General features: G+C 47.0%; 1 protein-coding gene across 1 annotated transcript in view; it reads left to right on the top strand.

Annotated features, from left to right (window-relative positions):
- The window catches only part of LOC119401679 (uncharacterized), a 65,747-nt gene extending 46,149 nt beyond the window's left edge, over positions 1-19,598 (top strand). Inside the window, exons 2-4 of the mRNA XM_037668602.2 lie at positions 13,731-13,902; positions 14,494-14,806; positions 15,690-19,598. Of these exons, the coding sequence (XP_037524530.1) occupies positions 13,731-13,902; positions 14,494-14,806; positions 15,690-15,899 (695 nt within the window). The 3' untranslated portion in view covers positions 15,900-19,598. The remainder of the gene's footprint in view (positions 1-13,730; positions 13,903-14,493; positions 14,807-15,689) is intronic.
- The last annotated feature ends 8 nt before the right edge of the window (positions 19,599-19,606 follow it).

Here is a 19,606-nt window from a genome sequence, read left to right as displayed (position 1 = left end):
ATGTCTTGTTTATGATCCACTGCATCGAGACGCGTGGTTCAAAGTTCGCCGATGGTTCGCGCAGCCGTCCGACAAAAGTGACATTCTCCATTCAAAAAGTTTCAAATATTTTTGTTTCTTTGCATAGCGGTTTTTCACGTTCAAGCATAAGCATGGAAAATAAAGGGAAAGAAAACGTTCAGCCCAGAACTTTAAAATGTTACTTTCTCATTCTTTTTTTTTATTCTTTTTGCTTCTTCCATAGCAATGTGAGCACGAAAGCAACCTGCGTTCTCAAGCCAGCTTGAAAAGATAGATAGATAGATAGATAGATAGATAGATAGATAGATAGATAGATAGATAGATAGATAGATAGATAGATAGATAGATAGATAGATAGATAGATAGATAGATAGATAGATAGATAGATAGATAGATAGATAGATAGATAGATAGATAGATAGATAGATAGATAGATAGATAGATAGATAGATAGATAGATAGATAGATAGATAGATAGATAGATAGATAGATAGATAGATAGATTTTCAGTCAAGAGTACTTCGTCTTCAGGCACATACACGGATGACACGGTGTGCTGGAAGATACAAGAACAAACAGCGACTGGCAAAAAAAAAAAAAGTCATCTAAGAAAAAAATCTGGTCCAGCTCTGTTGAGAGGCATCAAGATGCGGTGTAGGCATTTCAATCATTCATACGCCAGCTCCCACGAGAACCGAGCTGACAGCGTTTTCCCGTGAAACGCGGCAGAGGACAAAGCGTTGTCTGCTATACAAATATGTTCCTTTTTTCGTGCAATCCCTTATGACCATCGCTTCATGTCTGCCTGTCTACCATTCACATTGTACATATCTGTCATTCCCTTTGTATATCATTGTATCTATCTATCATTCACATTGTACATACGTAAAAACAAAAGGAAAATAAATAAATGATCGTGCCCGTCCATACGATTGTTTTCTGTGGATAGAATGACGGCAGTTAAATCAGTACATGTAGCTTTTGGCACAAATTTCGAAGTCAGTACGCGCGGTTACGTAATGTCAATATTTACGTGACGTCATATGCGTAATGACATCATGCAATGTCATATATTCAATATTTGTTACAGGTGGACATTGTGTAATATAATTGCGATATGGCTAATATTTCCTCGAGGATGCAATATGTCGTGGATACAGTGACATACATACTGCACCCCTGACCTTCGTGTGGGCGTGCGTGTGTGTGTGGTATCTTCGTGCTCCATTAAGTCCTTAATGTTCGCTCTATACACATGCCCGTTATGTCAGAAAAACCGCGTCCGCTGTGGCGCTGTCATTTTTCATCCAATATCCGCTGATTGATAGTACACAAGCGTGTACTGTTTTCTAAACGAACCGATGAGTTCTTGATGCAGATATATTTCCTTCCTTCAATTTCTTATGACGTCCGCCGAAAAGACATCTGGAGTGAGGCCCCGTTGCGTCAGCAGTGCTTAATGTCAGAGGAAATATCGGGAAAGGGGGGGGGGTCTCCGACCCTCCACTAGTATAGACAAGAAATCTGGGACCCCCCTAGCTATAAACTAGAGATTACATGAATTCGATCGGGCAACACCTTTTTGTTCTCCTTATCAATACTGGTCGGAACGTTCCTTCGCGGCGGTTTCGAAAATTCTATCACGATTTTTAGCAAGAATCATTACCATGTTTTCTAAAGCCTGAGACGGAGCATAACGAAATGTTCAGCATTATTTCGCCGGTTTCTATAGACTATTTTGCGGATGGGTTTCGGTGCCGCCATGTTGAGCTGTTAAGCTTGCCCGTTTGTATCTTGAACGACTAAACGAACAATGCTACGGTTGACGTATGCGCATGAATATGGCCAGGTTGGTGCATTCGGCGTTTCATGACCTAATCAATTCATGTCGCGATATACAAAAATAAAGAAAACATTCGTCTAACAGCCCAAAATGGCGGCTCCCGTGTCTTACGTGAAATCGTATGTAAAACGATGTGTTGAAAACAATCTATCAACCGCTTTTTCTCACTCTATTTACGTTTCCACCTCTCTTAACTAGAGCATCCCCCCTCTCCTTTCGATAGAGCTAGACTTTAAGCACTGTGCGTCAGCGATTACGTCACACTAAATGAGACTACGCAGCGAGCTCTTTAGTTAAGTGGTTGTCTGTATTCGATGATTGTGCCGGTGTGCCGTAAACCATGCAATCTCGTGGTCTACTTTGCTGCTCACTCGCAACATTGGGACAGCAAAAGAAAGAAAGAAAGAAAAGCAGATCACCAGCAGTGACGGGCTGCTGTCGATCAATGTAGCGCTCTTAATGCCTGGCGCGACCGCACGCACCAGCGATCGCGACGGAGCAATCATTTCAACACACGCGTCGCTTGTTGCCCGACAAGAGGCCCACGCTGCGGCCTGTTTTCGCGGTTCAACGAATGAGTTTGTTGGATGCAGGCGCGCGCGCGCACGCTGCGACCGAGTCGGCAAGTGGAAACATTGCGCTTTGAAATGCGCCGCACCGCCGCCACATGTAGACAAAGTGCTGGGCGCATTGTGTGGCAGGACGCTCGTTTGAGACTCGCTTCAGTAACCGCAACTCCGTGGTGCGGCAGGGCACCGATTTGCACTATTCTCCATTCGTACGAAGTGATCTGATGTACTTCCGCGTACGTTAGCCTTCCTTACGTACGTTCGCTGCTTCAGTCTTGCAGCATGTACTGTCCGTGAGTACATGTCAGGGCTGGGCAGAGATACTCAGAAAAGTATTCCGGAATACAGATATCGAAATACATGAACTGGAAGCCTAAAATACAGATACTGAGATACATTTGCTTTTAACGTAAGGGGATATTTCGGAGATACTTTTGCAATAAGACGAAAAAAGTATTCCGGAATACAGCTACAGCGATACAGATAGTGGAATACTTTTTTTTTATTTGAAGGATGCTCATACTACGCAAAGACACTTATTAGTGCAGCATAATGTTGTAATTAAAGTTACAGCGCATCGAAACGTTCAGTTCATTTATTTATTTATTACAGTACCCTCAGCGCCATTAAGACATTGCAGGGGAGGGGGTGGACAAAGTAGATAATTAGCAATACTGACATAATTACAAGTATCAATTGCAATAAAAGTACACTATTTCACAGCAACAGTAACAAGGATTGGACACCGAAATCGACATACTTGGCGAACAAACTAAGCTATGCTAGAAATAGCACACTTTAAGCAAATCACTCAAATCACTAATGAACACAAGTGAATTGAGAAAAAGTATGCATTTACTTTGCACATAAGATCTGCTTTGCTGAGAAGGTTGCTGTGTGAGCATCTCCAATAGGCTGCCTTCTAGACAGCGTCGGTTTGGCCTCAGGGCAAGACTCGCGAAAGAAAAAAAGTCTGTCTACCGCTGAATGCGAGCACAAATTCGCGTTATAGTGAATAAATATCGCCTTCTTAGCCGTATTGCCCTGCAGCGTGGCGATATCTCTTCTCGGGTCATCTAGATACCGAAATGCTTCCGCCCTCACTTGGGTTGTTCTGACTGTTCAGAATCCGAAGACTGTCCCCATATTCGGAATCCTAAGCCGTCTGACCCTGTCGGCTTCAATGAAGCTGTCACCACCACCGACGCTACCAGCACCCATTTCAGAAAGCCGCAACAGGCGAAGTCGGCTCCGGCGGTGGGGGAGCCTGCTACCACAAAAGACCGTTTCACGCATGTAATAGGAACGCACCCTGACATTGGAGAGGTGGCTGAAAGCACGTCAAAGCTAGCCATCTTCTAGTCCCTTCCGCCGCGACTACGGGAACTGTATTTGGAAGTGCCGCCGCTTTGAGAACTGAATGCACGCGAAGCATTGCAAAGCCTGTTCCAAGGCGGTATCCGCGCGGGGGGTCGTGAAGTGATAGCTTGCCACCCGAAAAAAATTAGGCGTGCTGCACTAACCTCGAGAGACAGCGCCTTTCGTCGGCAGAGGCCGACAACACTGCCCCCGCGATTCTGCCGTCTGCGGCCTCGCGCGCTTTACCACATGGACCATTCTTTGCTTGAGCGGAAACCATCGCCGCCCTATCTGTCGGCGACCGGTGGCGTGCCTTTGCTTGTCTTGGCACACAAAAGAAAAAAAAAACGCCATTCCCTTATTGGAAACACGCCTCAACTCATTTCCTGTCGACAGAAAAAAACAATGTAACGAAATACCCGTGTCCAGCATAGTATCGCGATACAGGCGATACATCGTAAATGTATTTCACTACTGAGACACAAATACATTTTTCAAATTTGAGTGGTCTCAGGAATGTGAATCGGCTTTTGACATGTTGAAGGATGCCCTCACGACCGATCCTGTTCTTTCCCATTTTGACGAGGCTGCTCCGACTCTCCTGCACACAGACGCTAGCGGCCGCGGTTTAGGCGCCGTTCTTCTGCAGCGCGACAACTCTTCGCGAGAGCGAGTCGTTGCATACGCCAGCCGCGTACTCTCTCCAGCCGAGAGGAACTACACGATCACCGAGCAGGAATGTCTGGCCGTCATCTGGTCGGTGCAGAAGTTTCGTCCCTATCTGCACGGCCGTCATTTTACTATTGTTACTGACCACCACGCGTTATGTTGGCTTTCCACACTCAAGAACTTATCGGGACGCCTCGGTCGCTGGATTCTGCGTCTTCAGGAGTATGAGTTCGATATCATCTACAAGTGTGGCAAAAAACATCAAGACGCCGACGCTCTTTCTCGCTGCCCGCTACCTACGGCCCCGCTCGGCGCTTCCGCAACCGCCTCGCATACCAAACACTACGAGCCCACTTTTACATCGGTCCCCTCTCTGGCCTCTATAGACCACCTGCCTGCGGACAACGACCAAGAATTTGCCTCTCGCCAGCTACCTGACCCGTACTGTCGACGGATCATGGGCCATCTCTCTGGAACTTCCTGTCCACTTAACGCGCGGCTACGTCGCCAACTCTCGCAATTTAAGCTCGACAACTCCGTGCTGTACCGCCGAATTTACCATCCTGACGGTCAGCGCTGGGTGGCCGTTCTACCTCGCTCTCTCCGCTCTCACGTCCTCACAGCCTTCCACGATGATCCCACTGCAGGACATCTCGGTTTTCATAAAACCTACGACCGCCTTAGAAGTCGTTTTTATTGGCCTGGCATTACTACTAGCGTAGCCAGGTACGTCGGGTCCTGCACTATCTGTCAGAGTCGAAAACTCCCAACATCTGGTCCTGCCGGTAAACTGCAGCCTCTTCCGTGTCCCGCGACACCATTTGAAGTTGTAGGTGTCGATCTTTTCGGCCCCCTTCCAGTCACTTCCGCCGGCAAACGATGGATCGTGACAGCTGTGGACCATTTGACCCGCTACGCTGAGACATCTTCTGTGGCTACTGGTTCTGCTTCTGAAGTTGCCGATTTCGTTCTCCAAGCCATTATACTCCGCCATGGCGCTCCGCGTGTTCTGATCAGTGACCGTGGAAAGGCTTTCCTCTCTCAACTATTGAACGAACTTCTCCGATCCTCCGGCACCACTCACAAGACCGCTTCCAGCTACCATCCTCAGACTAACGGCCTGACCGAGCGATTTCATCGCACACTTGCCGATATGATCTCCGCCTATATTCAACCAGACCACAAAAACTGGGACGCGATTTTACCATTCGTCACTTTGGCCTATAACACAGCCATTCAGCGGACAACCGGCTATTCACCGTTTTACCTGGTTTACGGACGTTCCCCTACTTCCCTTCTGGACGTTTCTTTCTTTACCTCCAACGTAAATCCGTCGCCATCCTCTGCCGAGGAATACGTTTCACGACTCGCCCAGTGCCGCCAGCGTGCTCGCCTGAATACCGAAGCCAGACAGCAAGACAGGAAGATTGTTTATGATGCAGCGCATCGTGCTGTCTCTTTCCGACCCGGTGACGAGGTCCTGCTCTTGACGCCTCTTCGCACACCTGGTTTGTGTGAGAAGTTTCAGCCACGGTTTATCGGGCCGTACACAGTTCTGGAACAGACTTCACCTGTGAATTATCGCGTGACGCCACTTGTAACCCCAGCAGACCGCCGTTTACCGTACTACCGAGATTGTCCACGTCTCCCGCATCAAGCCCTTCATACGACGTTCCTCCTCTCCTTGACCTCCAGCGGCCAGGCTGGCCGCTTTCACGTGGGGGGAATTAGTGTGGGCATTTATTATGCACATCTTCTTCATGGGTACATTATCACCATCATGATGCATTTGGTTATGCATCCTCATCTTCGTCGTGTATCATCATCATCAGTGTGGGTTGATCGTGCCTGTTCGCTGCCGGGTCTTCGGGCCAAATAAACGTCTGCCCTACCAAGACCTCATAGTATCTCGATACAGAAATACAGATACTCAAAAGTATCTCTGAAATACTATCGCGATATTCTTGTATCGCGATACTGCCCAGCCCTGGTACATGTGTATACGTCCTTCAGCCCCGCTGTATGGCTAGCTGATCTGGTATGCCCTGCCATAGTGTGGTCAGGTTCGTCCTTGCGTTTGGTTGGCTGGCTTGTCTTGGCTTGGCTTGGCTTGGTGGGTCTGGTTTGGTCCGGTCTGGTCTGGTCCAGTCTCAGGGGTCTGCCATGGTGTGGTAAAATTCCTCCGTCCGGCATGGCTAGCTGTCTGGCTGGCTGGCTGGTTCGATGGCTTGGCTTAGCTGGTCTGGTCTTGTACGGTCTTGTCCGGTCTGGTCTGGTCTGCCATGGTGTGGTAAGGCTCCTCCGGATGGTTGGCTGGCTGGATGGCTTGGCTGGTCTGGTTTGGTCTGGTCTGGTCTGGCGTGCCATTGTGGGGAGAGGTTCCTCCGGCTGGCTTTCTTGGCTTGGCTGGTCTGATCTGTCTGCCTTATTCTGGTATGGCCCATTGGTCTTTCAATGCTCCCTCACGAGAAATTTCCCTAACACCATTCTCTCTCTGAAAAAGGTGTACCCGTGATGAAAGCGATGACGCACGAAACTAGTGCCTACGCTCGAAAGCGCGCGGACGACATAAAACAAACATGCGCTCTTTCTAAACTAATTTTGGTGTGCAGTGGGAGCCGCTGTATCGCAGAAATGGCCAACGTTTGGAAGAGGTGTACTATATATCGTCGTCAGCGTACTCGCTCACTGACGTTATTGCACGTCGAAATTACAGGAGGGCAGCACGCACGTCGGTGCATCGTCAGGAAATTTAATGAGAAAAAGGCAGCTGTTACGGGATGAGCGATGTATCCCAGAAAACACGGTACACGTCATCCAGCCGTGCCGCTTGAAAAGCGGGCGAAGCGCCGTAATCTCAGCCTCGCGAACGGAATTGAGCGAGAAAGGGTGTAATTTAACAGCGTGCATCGACTCTCACGGGAGGATTAATAGCACAATATGAACTCGAGAAAGTGCTGTACTCTTCGTTGCTGATCGTGTGGAAGCAATTACCGCTGGTTTACAACAAGATGGCGGCAACTATCTTAAAATGGTTTAAGGGCCTTTCGTCTTTTATGCTTCAGGAAAAACATGGCCCGTAATTCTGAAATTCTTATCTGCTACTTTCTTTCCTCTCTCTCTCTCTCTCATATTGCGCAGACGGTACGAAATAGACCATATTATGTTTTGTCTGAAAAGCTCACTTCCTTAGTCACTAATCTTGCAGTTATTGATTGATAACTGCTGGCCCACATTTCGATCTTTTTCATATTTGTCAAAAAGCAAAGCTTTTTGGCAACGGTAGTTCCACCTATACTCTGATTGACCGGACTTCGGAAATGGCTCGAGTTTACGGCTTCTTGGGCGGAAGAGGCGCTGCCCTCCTAGAACCAGGAGTTTTCGCCTGCTACACATAAAAGTTCATTTCCCTCTGTATTTTTTAAAGCAACATGATTGATTCGCTGATTTGCAATAGCGCGAGCGATGAGAACTCCAAGCGAAGCCTGTCAGTCTTCCCTGGGTGTCCTTGAAACGAAAGCTAATCAACAGATCCTCTTCCAACGTGGTTCAATCCCTCGGCACACCGACGCTAGCTTATCTGCCTGATTTTCCACTCGCCCACCAGACGGCGCCAGTGCAGCTGCCGCACGTGCGCCGCAACATAAATCCTAGGGACGCAGTCGCGTGTCGTCTGCGTGCCTGGTTCAGACTGACTGGCGTCAGCTAAAAAAAAAAACAGATAATAATATAAAAGGCTACCGCCACATGATGCGAAGTGCGGCCTCTCCAGGCATCATTGGCTTGAATCGATTCGTTTGTTGTTTCCTATTCACGTGACGGCGCCCTTCGTTGGCTATGGCGCGAGTTCGATAGTGAGACGGTCATGTGAACGACGCTTCGACGCTTTTCGTTGCGCCGCACCATGGCCGGCGCATAGGCGATCGAATGTCGAGGTCTTTCGGTGTCCACTGTCGTCGGTGAAAAAAGCAGTCGGATAAAAATGAGTGTTTGCAAAGCTCGCAGATGAGCGTGCCACGTTCTATAAGGTTTCGTGCACCCTTCTCGTTGATATAAGGTACCCTTTTTACCTTCTTCATTATTTTTCTCTTGTTTTCTATTTTAGACTACGCCTCATTTGAAAAGTGAGAAAGGTGTAAAGTGTCACCATGCTGACAGTAAGGTAATCCTGTTTAGGCCTAGAATTGGGCAGACGAATGAACTGGCGAGTTCAGTTTATCTTACGGAGCAAAAGAAACACCAATATAAGAGTCAGTCTAAAAATATAGCTGAATTTAGTGCGCAGCATCTTAAGGCCTTCCTACAGCTACCTTACACTATCATCGATCATGCACCGTATCATGTCCTGGCGCTTTTTGGCCATTACTGGCCCTTGTGCCATAAAGCACCATATATCATCATCGTCGTCATAAAAAAAAATATAGCTGAAGCATGTGAACTGACAGAAAGACGCAGGCGCGATTTCAGACGAGGAATCCTTGGGTATAAAATAAGAAAAACTGCGGAAAATAGAAGCGTTCGCAATCGAATGAAGGTGCTGCTTCGCAACTCGATAGCTGTAGCCATGACTGTAGCGTTTCGTGTGCGAAACCGTGGCCATTGTTTCAGCGGCTGTTGTGCTCGGATTATTTGCTATGCAGAACCGATGCTTCCGCTAGGATTAGGATTGCTTGTGCTCTCAATCTTGTGCATGTCGTGTGAATTCCCGAATGACCATAGATAGATAGATAGATAGATAGATAGATAGATAGATAGATAGATAGATAGATAGATAGATAGATAGATAGATAGATAGATAGATAGATAGATAGATAGATAGATAGATAGATAGATAGATAGATAGATAGATAGATAGATAGATAGATAGATAGATAGATAGATAGATAGATAGATAGATAGATAGATAGATAGATAGATAGATAGATAGATAGATAGATAGATAGATAGATAGATAGATATCTATCTATCTATCTATCAGAGGCACTGACGATGAGCGCTCCCTCAATGCGATGTGCTTCTTTCCTGCCTATTCCAAGCTCCTCGGTGTTACCCGCGTGCTCGTTGTCGCTACGGCAGCTACTGGTAATAAAGACTACTTCCATGTCAACACACGTTGTCCCCGAAGTCGTACTTAAAGCGACCATTCACTCCGTCTGCCAGTAGACACACCGCGTAGGTCCTCCGAGTCTCTCGTGTTCCTTGTCAAGAGCGAGGAGTTGGCGAGATTGGCCCAGACCACCTGCGACCCCGTCAGCTATGTAGCAGTGAGCTGGAGACAAGCGCGGAGGCGGGAAGGCTACACGGAAGCTGCGCGTGAATATGTTCTGCGGGCTCATAGCTTATGCGCGCGCAAGAAAGGTCGTGGTAACAGGAAATTCGTATTATGTGTTGATCGCTTCCGCCGTAGCTTTCTTTCTCGCTCGTATACAAGTACGTTTGTGCCTTGCAACTTTGTTCTATTTCTTAGATAGTATTTCGAACGTAAGCGTTGTAGTACACATCTGTTTTAGAGTTGAACGAGGAATGGAGGAAAAATAGAGGGAGGGTGAATTAAAATATGGACGTTGACAAAAGAGCAGCTTTTTCTCTCTCTCTCTCTCTCTCTCTCTCTCTTCCTCGGGCTGTCGTTTGGGAGCATTAGGTGTAGGATCTTGGCAACAAGAATTCGAATGTTCACGAATGTGAGAGTGTGTTTAGTAGAAGTACGAGCTCACCTATCTCGGGTAAGGGAACTGAAACTGGCCTTTGTGAACATTGTTTGCCACTGTAACCGAACATCAGTTTTAAGGTTACTTCGTGATCGGATCATGGTGAAAATTTGCGACTACTGTAGCCGTTGAGACTGTCAGGCAGTTATTGGATCATTCAGTCACACGCTCAATGAGCTGGTCGATCAATCAGTCGGTGATTCATTGAACAATGCGATAGCTTCTTCTTTTATTAAGTTAGTTGCTGACTTTACGAAGACAAGTCCATTTTCGAAACGTTGACTCCAACAGCATTCCTTGTTCAAAGGTTCTTGCATCCTTCCATTCAATTAGACAGCCAGGCCAGGGGCGTAGCCAGGGGGGATTGGGGGGTTCAACCCCCCCCCCCCCGAAATTTTTCAGTTTTGCTTGTGTATATATACACGCGCACATACAAACGCACGCACGGACATACATAAAATATGGTTGAACCACCCCCGAAAGAAATTTCTGGCTACGCCCCTGAGCCAGGCATTCACTGGTCAGTTCACTAGCCCACCTTTCGGTTACACGTTCACTATTTCAATCCGACAATTAGTCAGTCGTATCTCTACGCCTGCCGTAGATCGAGAGAACCATGGCAATGCTCCTTCTATTCTCTTTCCGACTCCATCGTTATGAATCCTTCCTCTTCAGTCCACTTGCACGCGTATTCGTTCGGCATCTTCTCTCTGTTCTCTCTGACTGAGTGGTCAAGTTTCGACGGATGCGAGATACGATCACGGCATCAGTTTGTCCGTCGAGTGCGTATTTCCTTCGTCGTCCGCAAAGATCCTGGCGGCATCTGTTCACGCCAAGGAAGAAAAAAACGGCTACAGTTACTGTAAAGGAGCAAGCATGTTACGCAGGTTGTGGCGTCATCCCTGGCAAGAAAGTGACACTGGGAGACATCGGTATAACTTCCCCCTGAGACTTCCTGTCCCTACAGGTGTTGCTATGGGCGCGGATCACTACCAATAGTTGAACCTCGTTATAACGAACACCGACATAGCGAATTATCGGTTATAGCGAACTAAATACAAATTTTGTTTGGCCACGCTTTGTTTCAGTGCCATTTCATCTTTTTTATAACGAAACCGAAAACACGAGAGGCGCTCCCAAGTCGGCTGTAACGAAGAAATGTTTGGTTCGCGCGAGGCTCGAAAATCGAAAGGCAGCATAAAAATCGAAGTAAATGTTGAAAGACAATTCACAACCATATTCTTTTTAATCCTTTGAAGGAGTTGATGAAATTATGGCCATCCTGCGCCGAAATAGAAAAGCGTATTGAGTGGCTACGCCACCGTATTATTCTAAGTTTGAAATGTTATAGGGAGACAGGCAAGAATTACCTCGTTTGCAGTGGGTAGGAAGCCTACAATAGTGCGTTTTTGTATCTATGATTTTTTCAACACTAAGATGACTGGGTGGTATTCTGCTGGGACAGGGCCCCTCCCGTTCACACGCCTGTGATCATGATTAACTTCCGCCTTCCATTTATTATCCCTTTCAACTCTCTGTCTCTCTATCTCTCGCTCTCTGAAAAAAACGAACATCGATATCCTCGAGTAAAAGCCAAGCTTCGCAACAGCGCAAGGCCACTCCTCATATGCATGGAAACGACGGGATTTCCGGCGAAATATGAACGGCTTATATCCGCAGAGCGAGACTGTCCGCCTTGCCTATAACATATTAAAAGAAAGAAAAAAAAACAACATGCATAGAAGTACAGCGGCGTATGTTATCGGACCAGTCAGTCAAGCATTGACTTCGTCTCCATTATAAGGAACTAAACAAAACCCGTTCGTTGCATCCGTGATTTCTGAGAAACACACACAAAAAAGGGAAAATATACGTGTAGTGCACTGTTGGCTAGACGGAAAGCGCAGAATGCTGACCATGGCTTATTTTTCCGAGGAAACGCGTGCCAGGAAGTGAAGGTTCTCGGAAAGGATTAGACTCCACAACGAAGCCTTGTTCTCCTGACGGACGGTGGGTCGCAGAATACAAGAGACAATCTGCTATTTGTTCTCGAAACATTGATCAAACGACCTTCGGAGTAAAGGGTAGTATCGCAGCTGTTTTGACGATGCTGAGTTTAAACCGAAAGGCAGGCTGTGTGTGTTTCTACATAAATGAAAATGCTGAGCAACAATGAAAGGCATAGAAACACAACACAGAAAAAAATACAAAAAAGACTCTATTTAAGATCTGTGCGCGATGTCACATGGTCCTGTATCATTGGTATCAGCGCTTATTCTAGAAATATGAAACTTCAACCATTTAATCAAAAATAGTTTACACAGTACTAAATGAGCCCAAACATCACTTTTTTTTAAAGCTTAGTGACCCCTTATGCTTAAAAAAGCTGGCAGCTAGCTCATCTTGGCATCACTAACGGACTAATTTAGATATGTGAATTGTACACTTCCTGAACTTCATGAAGTGCAGAAACCTGACGCCTCGTCTATGTATAAGTTGTCCAGCCCGCACAACTCGGACACGGAATTAGCACTAGCTTACCTCGTCCGCGAGAGAGAGTGGCGGCTGCAATGGACTGTTGGTATTAGACGTCCTGGGAGTTGGCTGCCACCTCTGGTGTTGCTATCACAGGCAGTAATATTCACATGACCTCTGAGATAACGCAGCGCTTGCGATACGCACGCGGTAGAGTTACTGCATATGGCTCCTTTGGGAGCCATATACAGTAACTCTACCAAAGGAGCCATATACAGCAACAGTAAATGACCCATGGACAGCAACAGTAACTTATATACAGCAAAGGAGCCATGTATGGCACCCTGCATGCTAATTAAGTTTATTGTATATGACTTCTTTAGGGGCCACATACAGTAACTTATATACAGTAGCCATATGCAGTACCAAGAGCCATATACAGTAAATGGGCCCTATATGGCATTCCTCGTTCTATAATTGCGGTGCGTAGCCAGGGTGGGCGGGAGTTTGGAGGGGTTTCAAATCCCCCTCCCTCCTGGCGGTGTATGTATAATATACACATTTGCAGGTGTATGTATACACATGCAATTTTTTTATTTTTCATGTGTATATACATGCACGTATACAAACGTACGCACGAACATACATAAAATGTAGTCGCCTCCCCCCCCCCCCCCGAAAAAAATTCTGGCTACACTAGCGCTGTATAAGGCTCCTAAAGGAGCCATGTACAGTAGCGCTCAATATGACTTGCAACACGGGAGCGCGTGGCCTGATGAGTTCAAAGATTGCGCATGGCTTCAACTTGTTTTCATTTCAACAACTAAATTATATTTTCTTATTTGGAATCATCCCCGAGTGAGAGAATAGCGTTTAGTTGTGGAAATAAGGGCGTGGAAGCCATGCACAGTCTTTGAACTTGTGAGGCCACGCGCTTCCGTGTTGCAAGTCATATTGAGCGCGACTGTACAGTAACTCTTGCACGCGGGGCCCCGACCTCGGAGGTTGTGGTGATGTGCAGCGTGCGTTCTTTGACAGGGCTGTATCGTCTCACTCATTTGCACGTCTTCGTAACGTATTTTGCAGTGAGCACGGTGAGGAGGCCGTTCGTCATCTACAGGCCCTCTCCGCCGCGGAGGGACGGAGGCGCTCAGGGCGGAGCTGGCGACGAGGACGGTGCCACATCGGCCGAGGCGGTCGCTACCACAACGGCGCCAGAGCCCGCTGCAAACTCTGCGAGGTACCACAGCTCTCAGGGGTGAGTGCTGTCAAATTAAGTTATATTAATGCGACATCGAGGAAGCATGAGTTTTATGTTCAACGTGACAGTTTTAACGCGACAAGAATAGATAATGCCTCAATGCTGATAATCAATTAACAAAGATCATTAATTTTGTAGCCCATGGAGAAACAAAAAATTCTGTCACATAGTTCAGGGGTCTCAAACTCACTTCAACCAGCGCGCCGCAGTCACGAAATTTACTACCCCGCAAGGGCCGGGACAATGAAGAAGGTGGGAGGAGGGAGGAGGGGGACGAAGTCTGCGATGTCGGTAATGTTATCAGCATATCGCATGCAGTTTCTTTCGTTATATTCTTGCACAGAGGCCAGAAACGTTCCAGCAGCGTCATCACACTGAATAAGGTTAACTTCCGCGTGACTACGCTGCTTTAAGGTAATCAAAGCAGCCATATTGGAGTACCGCTATGTTGAGAATCTAGCTGGGTCCATGATAAGTCACGTGCAAACCATTGATTGTTACAACTATTTCCCGCTGACGATGTGTCGAATGCGAAGCCGTTAGAAAGCCGGTACGTTCTCTTCACGCACTGCATTTTTTGTCACGCAGGCAATACTCAAATGGAGGCATTGTGGAAGAATGCTGCCGCAAGCCATGCAGCTTCTCGACACTGGCCAGTTACTGCGCCAGGCCGTCGGATGGCTCCAGTCTGGACGCCTTTAACCTAGTCGCCTCTTCGGGCTCCTCTTCTTCAGCTTCTGCGTCGTCTTCTTCGGGTTCGTCCGAGAGCGGCATGCAGCGCGAGCAGCAGGGACCGTCGCCTCTAATTCAGCGCCCCGAGCCGTCGACGACCACGCCCCCTCGTGTCGTTTCGTCGTCACGACTACAGACGGCACACGAGGTCAACAGGGAACACAACGAGGTGTGTAAGATATATTTATTGGGATGACATTTATGTGGGAATTGTTAAGAATTAAAGTTTGCCATCGCCGTGATGTCCCGTCCAAGAGCAATGAAATCCCACCGCACTCCGCGCATGGTGTGTTGTGGGATTCAAGCGAAACGTACGAGGGAGCACGTTCTCGCGCGCTGTGCAAGAGGGAGGTGGGATTGAGGGGAGTACGCCGTGGGAGTGGATGGAGCTAGGTTAGCAGAACCAGCACAACGAACGCAAGACAAAGGCTCGTGAAGGTTGCTATATTCTCGACATTGTCAAATTCCACCGCCGGTCAACTCCGATTTGGCCGGAGTGCAGGTACGGCCTCTCAAATTGGCTTTAAATGTAGCCATTAGGAAATTTGACAAGATGGTGGAATTCGGCAGTGTCCAGAATAGCACCCGCAGATTGCGTGTTCTGGCACTCTAGGCATGCGCGGGCAAAGGGCGTGGCCTGATAAGGTGTACGGCGCGCCGTAGCGGAGGGCAATGGTATTGAGGCGAGTGTGCCACCTACGGGTGGAAGGAGACAATTAGCTGAACGAAGGCACAACAAAGAGGATTGATTAATGCAGTCGTTTTAGCGTTCTAGACGCTCGCGGGCAAAGGGGACGTAGGATAATAAAAGTGTGCGCGCCGTAGCGGAGGGGAATCAAAAACGCGGCCTCGTGAAAGCGACGTTAACACCATAGTCACTGAGCCCCCACATGATGCATAAACTAAGATTTTTGTTTGTTGTCTATAAACGCATGTGGTGAATTGTCAACAGCTAGCTTTGAAGGATGTGTTGTAGTACACGTCCACATTCAGACTAAAGATGGACTCGAATGAACGTCTGTATTCATTCCAATGTCACACGTATACCGCAGGTCGACAACGCCAGTCCACACAGGCGCCTCGGAGCGGGGTCGCGGCACACAACGGGCCGCGCGCTGCTTCCAAGCATGCCATTCCTGACGTCACCGGAGGATGACACCCCATTCGCCACTAGGCCGCGCATCGGCACGTTCAGTCGGCACCGACCGTACTGGTACGTCGTGCAGGCGGCATTCAACGAAGACGCCGAAGACGAACGCTAGGACGCCTAGGAACGTCTACGGCGGGCTTCGAATACGGCCGACTCAGAAAAAAAAAACGACCGTGGCAAATTTCCTGTGGAAAACCTACCTCCCAGCAAAAGGCATCTCTTGGAGCGCCGCCTTCGTTTGGCCTCCTCCAAAGGACTCGACAGGCTGTCTGCTGCAATCGTGTGTGTGCACTGCACCCAACTTTCAGTTCCTTGTTTAGTGCCTGTGTCCTTACGCTGAGGTTTCTGCCACTGTCCCATGCATGAAACGAGCTTGTAACTGAGTGCAGTGTTCATGACTATGGAGCAAGAGCTCAGAGAAGCAAGGACAGTAGCGTGGAGATGCTCAGGGTGGCCTACCTGGTGGCACATTGTTGCCCAACTGCTCTGGCAACCTTAAGCAATGATTGCTTACATTCCTGTGCACCAGGTAGCGCCAGTACGCAATAGGCCCAAAGCAGTCCACGGTAGCTTTGATCTGAAGAGTCCAGGGAAGACATATCCTAGGGTGCCTAGATGCCAGCGCTTCTTCGTACAGGGTGGTGACAGTGCCACCATATTGTGTCGGAGCATGTAGGAATGTGCTAAACTAGCGACACCAAACAACATGACAGCACAACATGCACACACATGTGCCTAAGTCCACTGATCTGGTACAGTATGGCCACGACGCGGTCAATGGGTGTCACCACCCTCACGACGGGAGGCGGCACTGCTGCTGACGCATCCTAATATATGCTTCTTGCACCATATGTCATATAGGCAGTGTGTGCCTGTACATTCTATGAACTCACTCAGGCAAATATTACGTCTTCTTTTAGTATGTTTTACATTTTGAACATGTCTGTTGCCAAACTGGCTTACAGGGCTGAAATGTTTTACGCCAAGACTGAGAAAGGTGACTGAGCATGTGGGAGTGAAAGGTTCAAAAAAGCAAACTCTTCCCAGTCGACTTCAGTGACGTTGAATTTAATTAGCTGCATTTCATGGCAAGATCTCATACAATATGCACCCTGCATTATTGATGTGATGAGACTGCACTATATCGCGACTTACTATCATATATACATGGCATGATCATACACATTTCAACTGTTGCTACCATGATTTCCAGAAATTGCACTGTCCTTCATTGTTCTACACATGGGCTGGAACTCAAATATCAGTATGTAATGAAAAATAATTGTGGATATATTGTAACATTATTCATCTGAAAGCACAAATTAGGAATCTTGTGCACAAAATACAACTTGCTGTCATGTTTAAGTTTCAAATGCTATTTCGACAGAAAACTGTCATGTCATGCGATTGCTAGCCATAGATATGCAAATGATTATCTCAAGCGGACATCATCAGTATGCTCTCAGGAATGTAAATGTAGACTAATTCTCATCATGTTCATTTGCAGAATATTATCTTTATCGTTGCTAAAACATAACGAAATGGTTATGTTACAGACGCAGGTGCCTCTTGATCTGTAGCTCTGCTAACAAACCTGACACATTTGATCTGGCAAAGCTATCTCGCTGTTCAAAACCTGAACTTTCGGGTGAAAGAGTAAAAACCTGAAAATGATGGGCCTTGTAAGAGATAATAAACTTTTTTTTATTGCAGGATATCTTCTAATGTTGAGACACCACATGAATTAATAGTCATGAAGTAGGTTCCACCAACAGAAACTAAAGGGCATCCTCAACTGTGTGGCTACCACAGGCTGCAAAAAATGCTGCTCTTCAGTTTCTGAAGTACAGATAACTTACGTTCACTCACTGATCATGTTTATCAATGCCACTTGTGTTTCAGCCCATGTTCATACAGTATGTGGATTATCACACAAGTCCATAACTACTTCGTTTCCAATGTATGCCAACTACCACCCACAACTAGGCTTGCTTGAGTGAGTCATAGCAGTTTATCATTTTCCTGTACCGTACGCATCCCATGTTATTTAAGGCTCATTAGTACAATGCCATCGACCATGCCATAAGGCTGAAAAAACGACATGAACTGTGCAAGATTTGATTTCATATCTTGCTTCATTTTCCACGTTGCTTGTAGCTGCCCTCTACATAAAGCTTTTATTGACTTCTCTGTGTATCGTCACTGCTTTTGGCACATGTCCGTGTCAAATCGGAAAGCAGTCTTTTTATCTCGCAGACAAGAAAAGCGCGTAAACCGCTCTTGGCCTGCTATCTAGTCGAGCAGCTTCAGCCGATATTCTTTGGGGGAGGCCAACACACCGCTCCCTATCGTGCCATCCGAGTTTTATTTATTCAGAACTTCTATCATGCCATCACCTCCCCCCGCCCTCCCATCCAACCATTCCTCATTCCCCAGCACATCTTCCCCTGCTTCGTTATCACACGCATTTCGCCGCTGCACATCTAAACCGGCATGATGATGTACATATAGAACAATGACTCGACATGATCTCGCTGTAAGGCCCATACTTATTGTGAAGACAATTGGAAGCCTGCCTCGGCAAGTGACTGTGTGTTGTTGAAAGTGATTTGACTTATGCTCACGCCATACATGTGTGCTGGGTTGGCTATCGTTGAACACTCTGAGAGTCTGGGAGCAAACATCTACTTATTCAAAATGGCGACAGCCTTAGCGTATTGGGTAGACCAGTTGTTTATGAAGTGGCAGATACGGGTATCTGGAAAGGAAAACGGATGTAAACGCTATCGTCCACCATTCTTGGCTCGTGTTTCTCTCTTCTGTGCTATACAAATGGAACATGCATCACCGACAAGTCTATGTTGATCAGTTTTCTGCACTCAAGGCATCTGAAGATGGGAGCCGTTTTGAGCGAACAGCACTTCACAAGCAATTGAACTTACTCTTACGTGCCATACCATCGCACGTGACCTGTGTTGTCCATCAAATGTAGAGGGTGCAATACCACCACCAGAAATTCACTATAAAGCGAACTAGAGAGAACAAAAAGCATGGCCTGTCACGTGAGTGCAATGCATTCCCTTTCCTCTGGATATTGCTAGAAAGCAGGGGAGACAAGCTGCTTACAGATGCTAGCAAATGCAAAGATCGGATTTGGCCTTTGGATGGTCGGCTTTGGAAGTGAAGCTAGCTTCATGGAGGCATCGTAACAGGACAGGCTTGATTTCTTCTGTCTCGTTCAATAATGAAACAAACCAACAAATTATTTTGATTAAGCACTGTCTAAGCGGCACCTCACAACTTCCAATGTGTGACCACTCTATCAAACTATTCTGTATCATTGTTACGTAAATTTACCATATGTTGTCTGTAAGATTGTTAAGAAGTTTAATGAAATTTATATCAAATCCACATATTGTCCGTAAGTTTATACGGAGATCATATGGATTTCTAGGAATCGCATACGGAACATTTCAATAGCTCTGTCGTGAGGCCCGGTGAAGGAGCCCTTTAAATACGGGGGTGCTCCATCATCCGCTGTGCGGTGCTGCTACTGCTATCCACGTGGTGCATACTTGTTTGCAATGTTTGCTTTCGTCTCGGAGTGGCTTGCACAGTGAGATAATGTCGTTGTGCGAAAGTACGCTTCGTAAGAAGCAAGGCCCCGTGCCAACTTAATTATCTCGTCTACTGCCTCCTGTCCTAGAGTAAAAAAAAAAAAAAAACCTGCCCAGATATGCCAGATTTTTTTGTTGATGTGCACGCTATGTATAAAGTGATTCTGTTGTAAAATAAAACATCTTGTTTCGCATTTGTCCA

The sequence above is a fragment of the Rhipicephalus sanguineus genome, chromosome 8 (genome assembly GCF_013339695.2).
Source record: "Rhipicephalus sanguineus isolate Rsan-2018 chromosome 8, BIME_Rsan_1.4, whole genome shotgun sequence".
Classification (NCBI taxonomy): Eukaryota; Metazoa; Arthropoda; class Arachnida; order Ixodida; family Ixodidae; genus Rhipicephalus; species Rhipicephalus sanguineus.
This window is presented reverse-complemented; position numbering and strand designations above follow the sequence as displayed.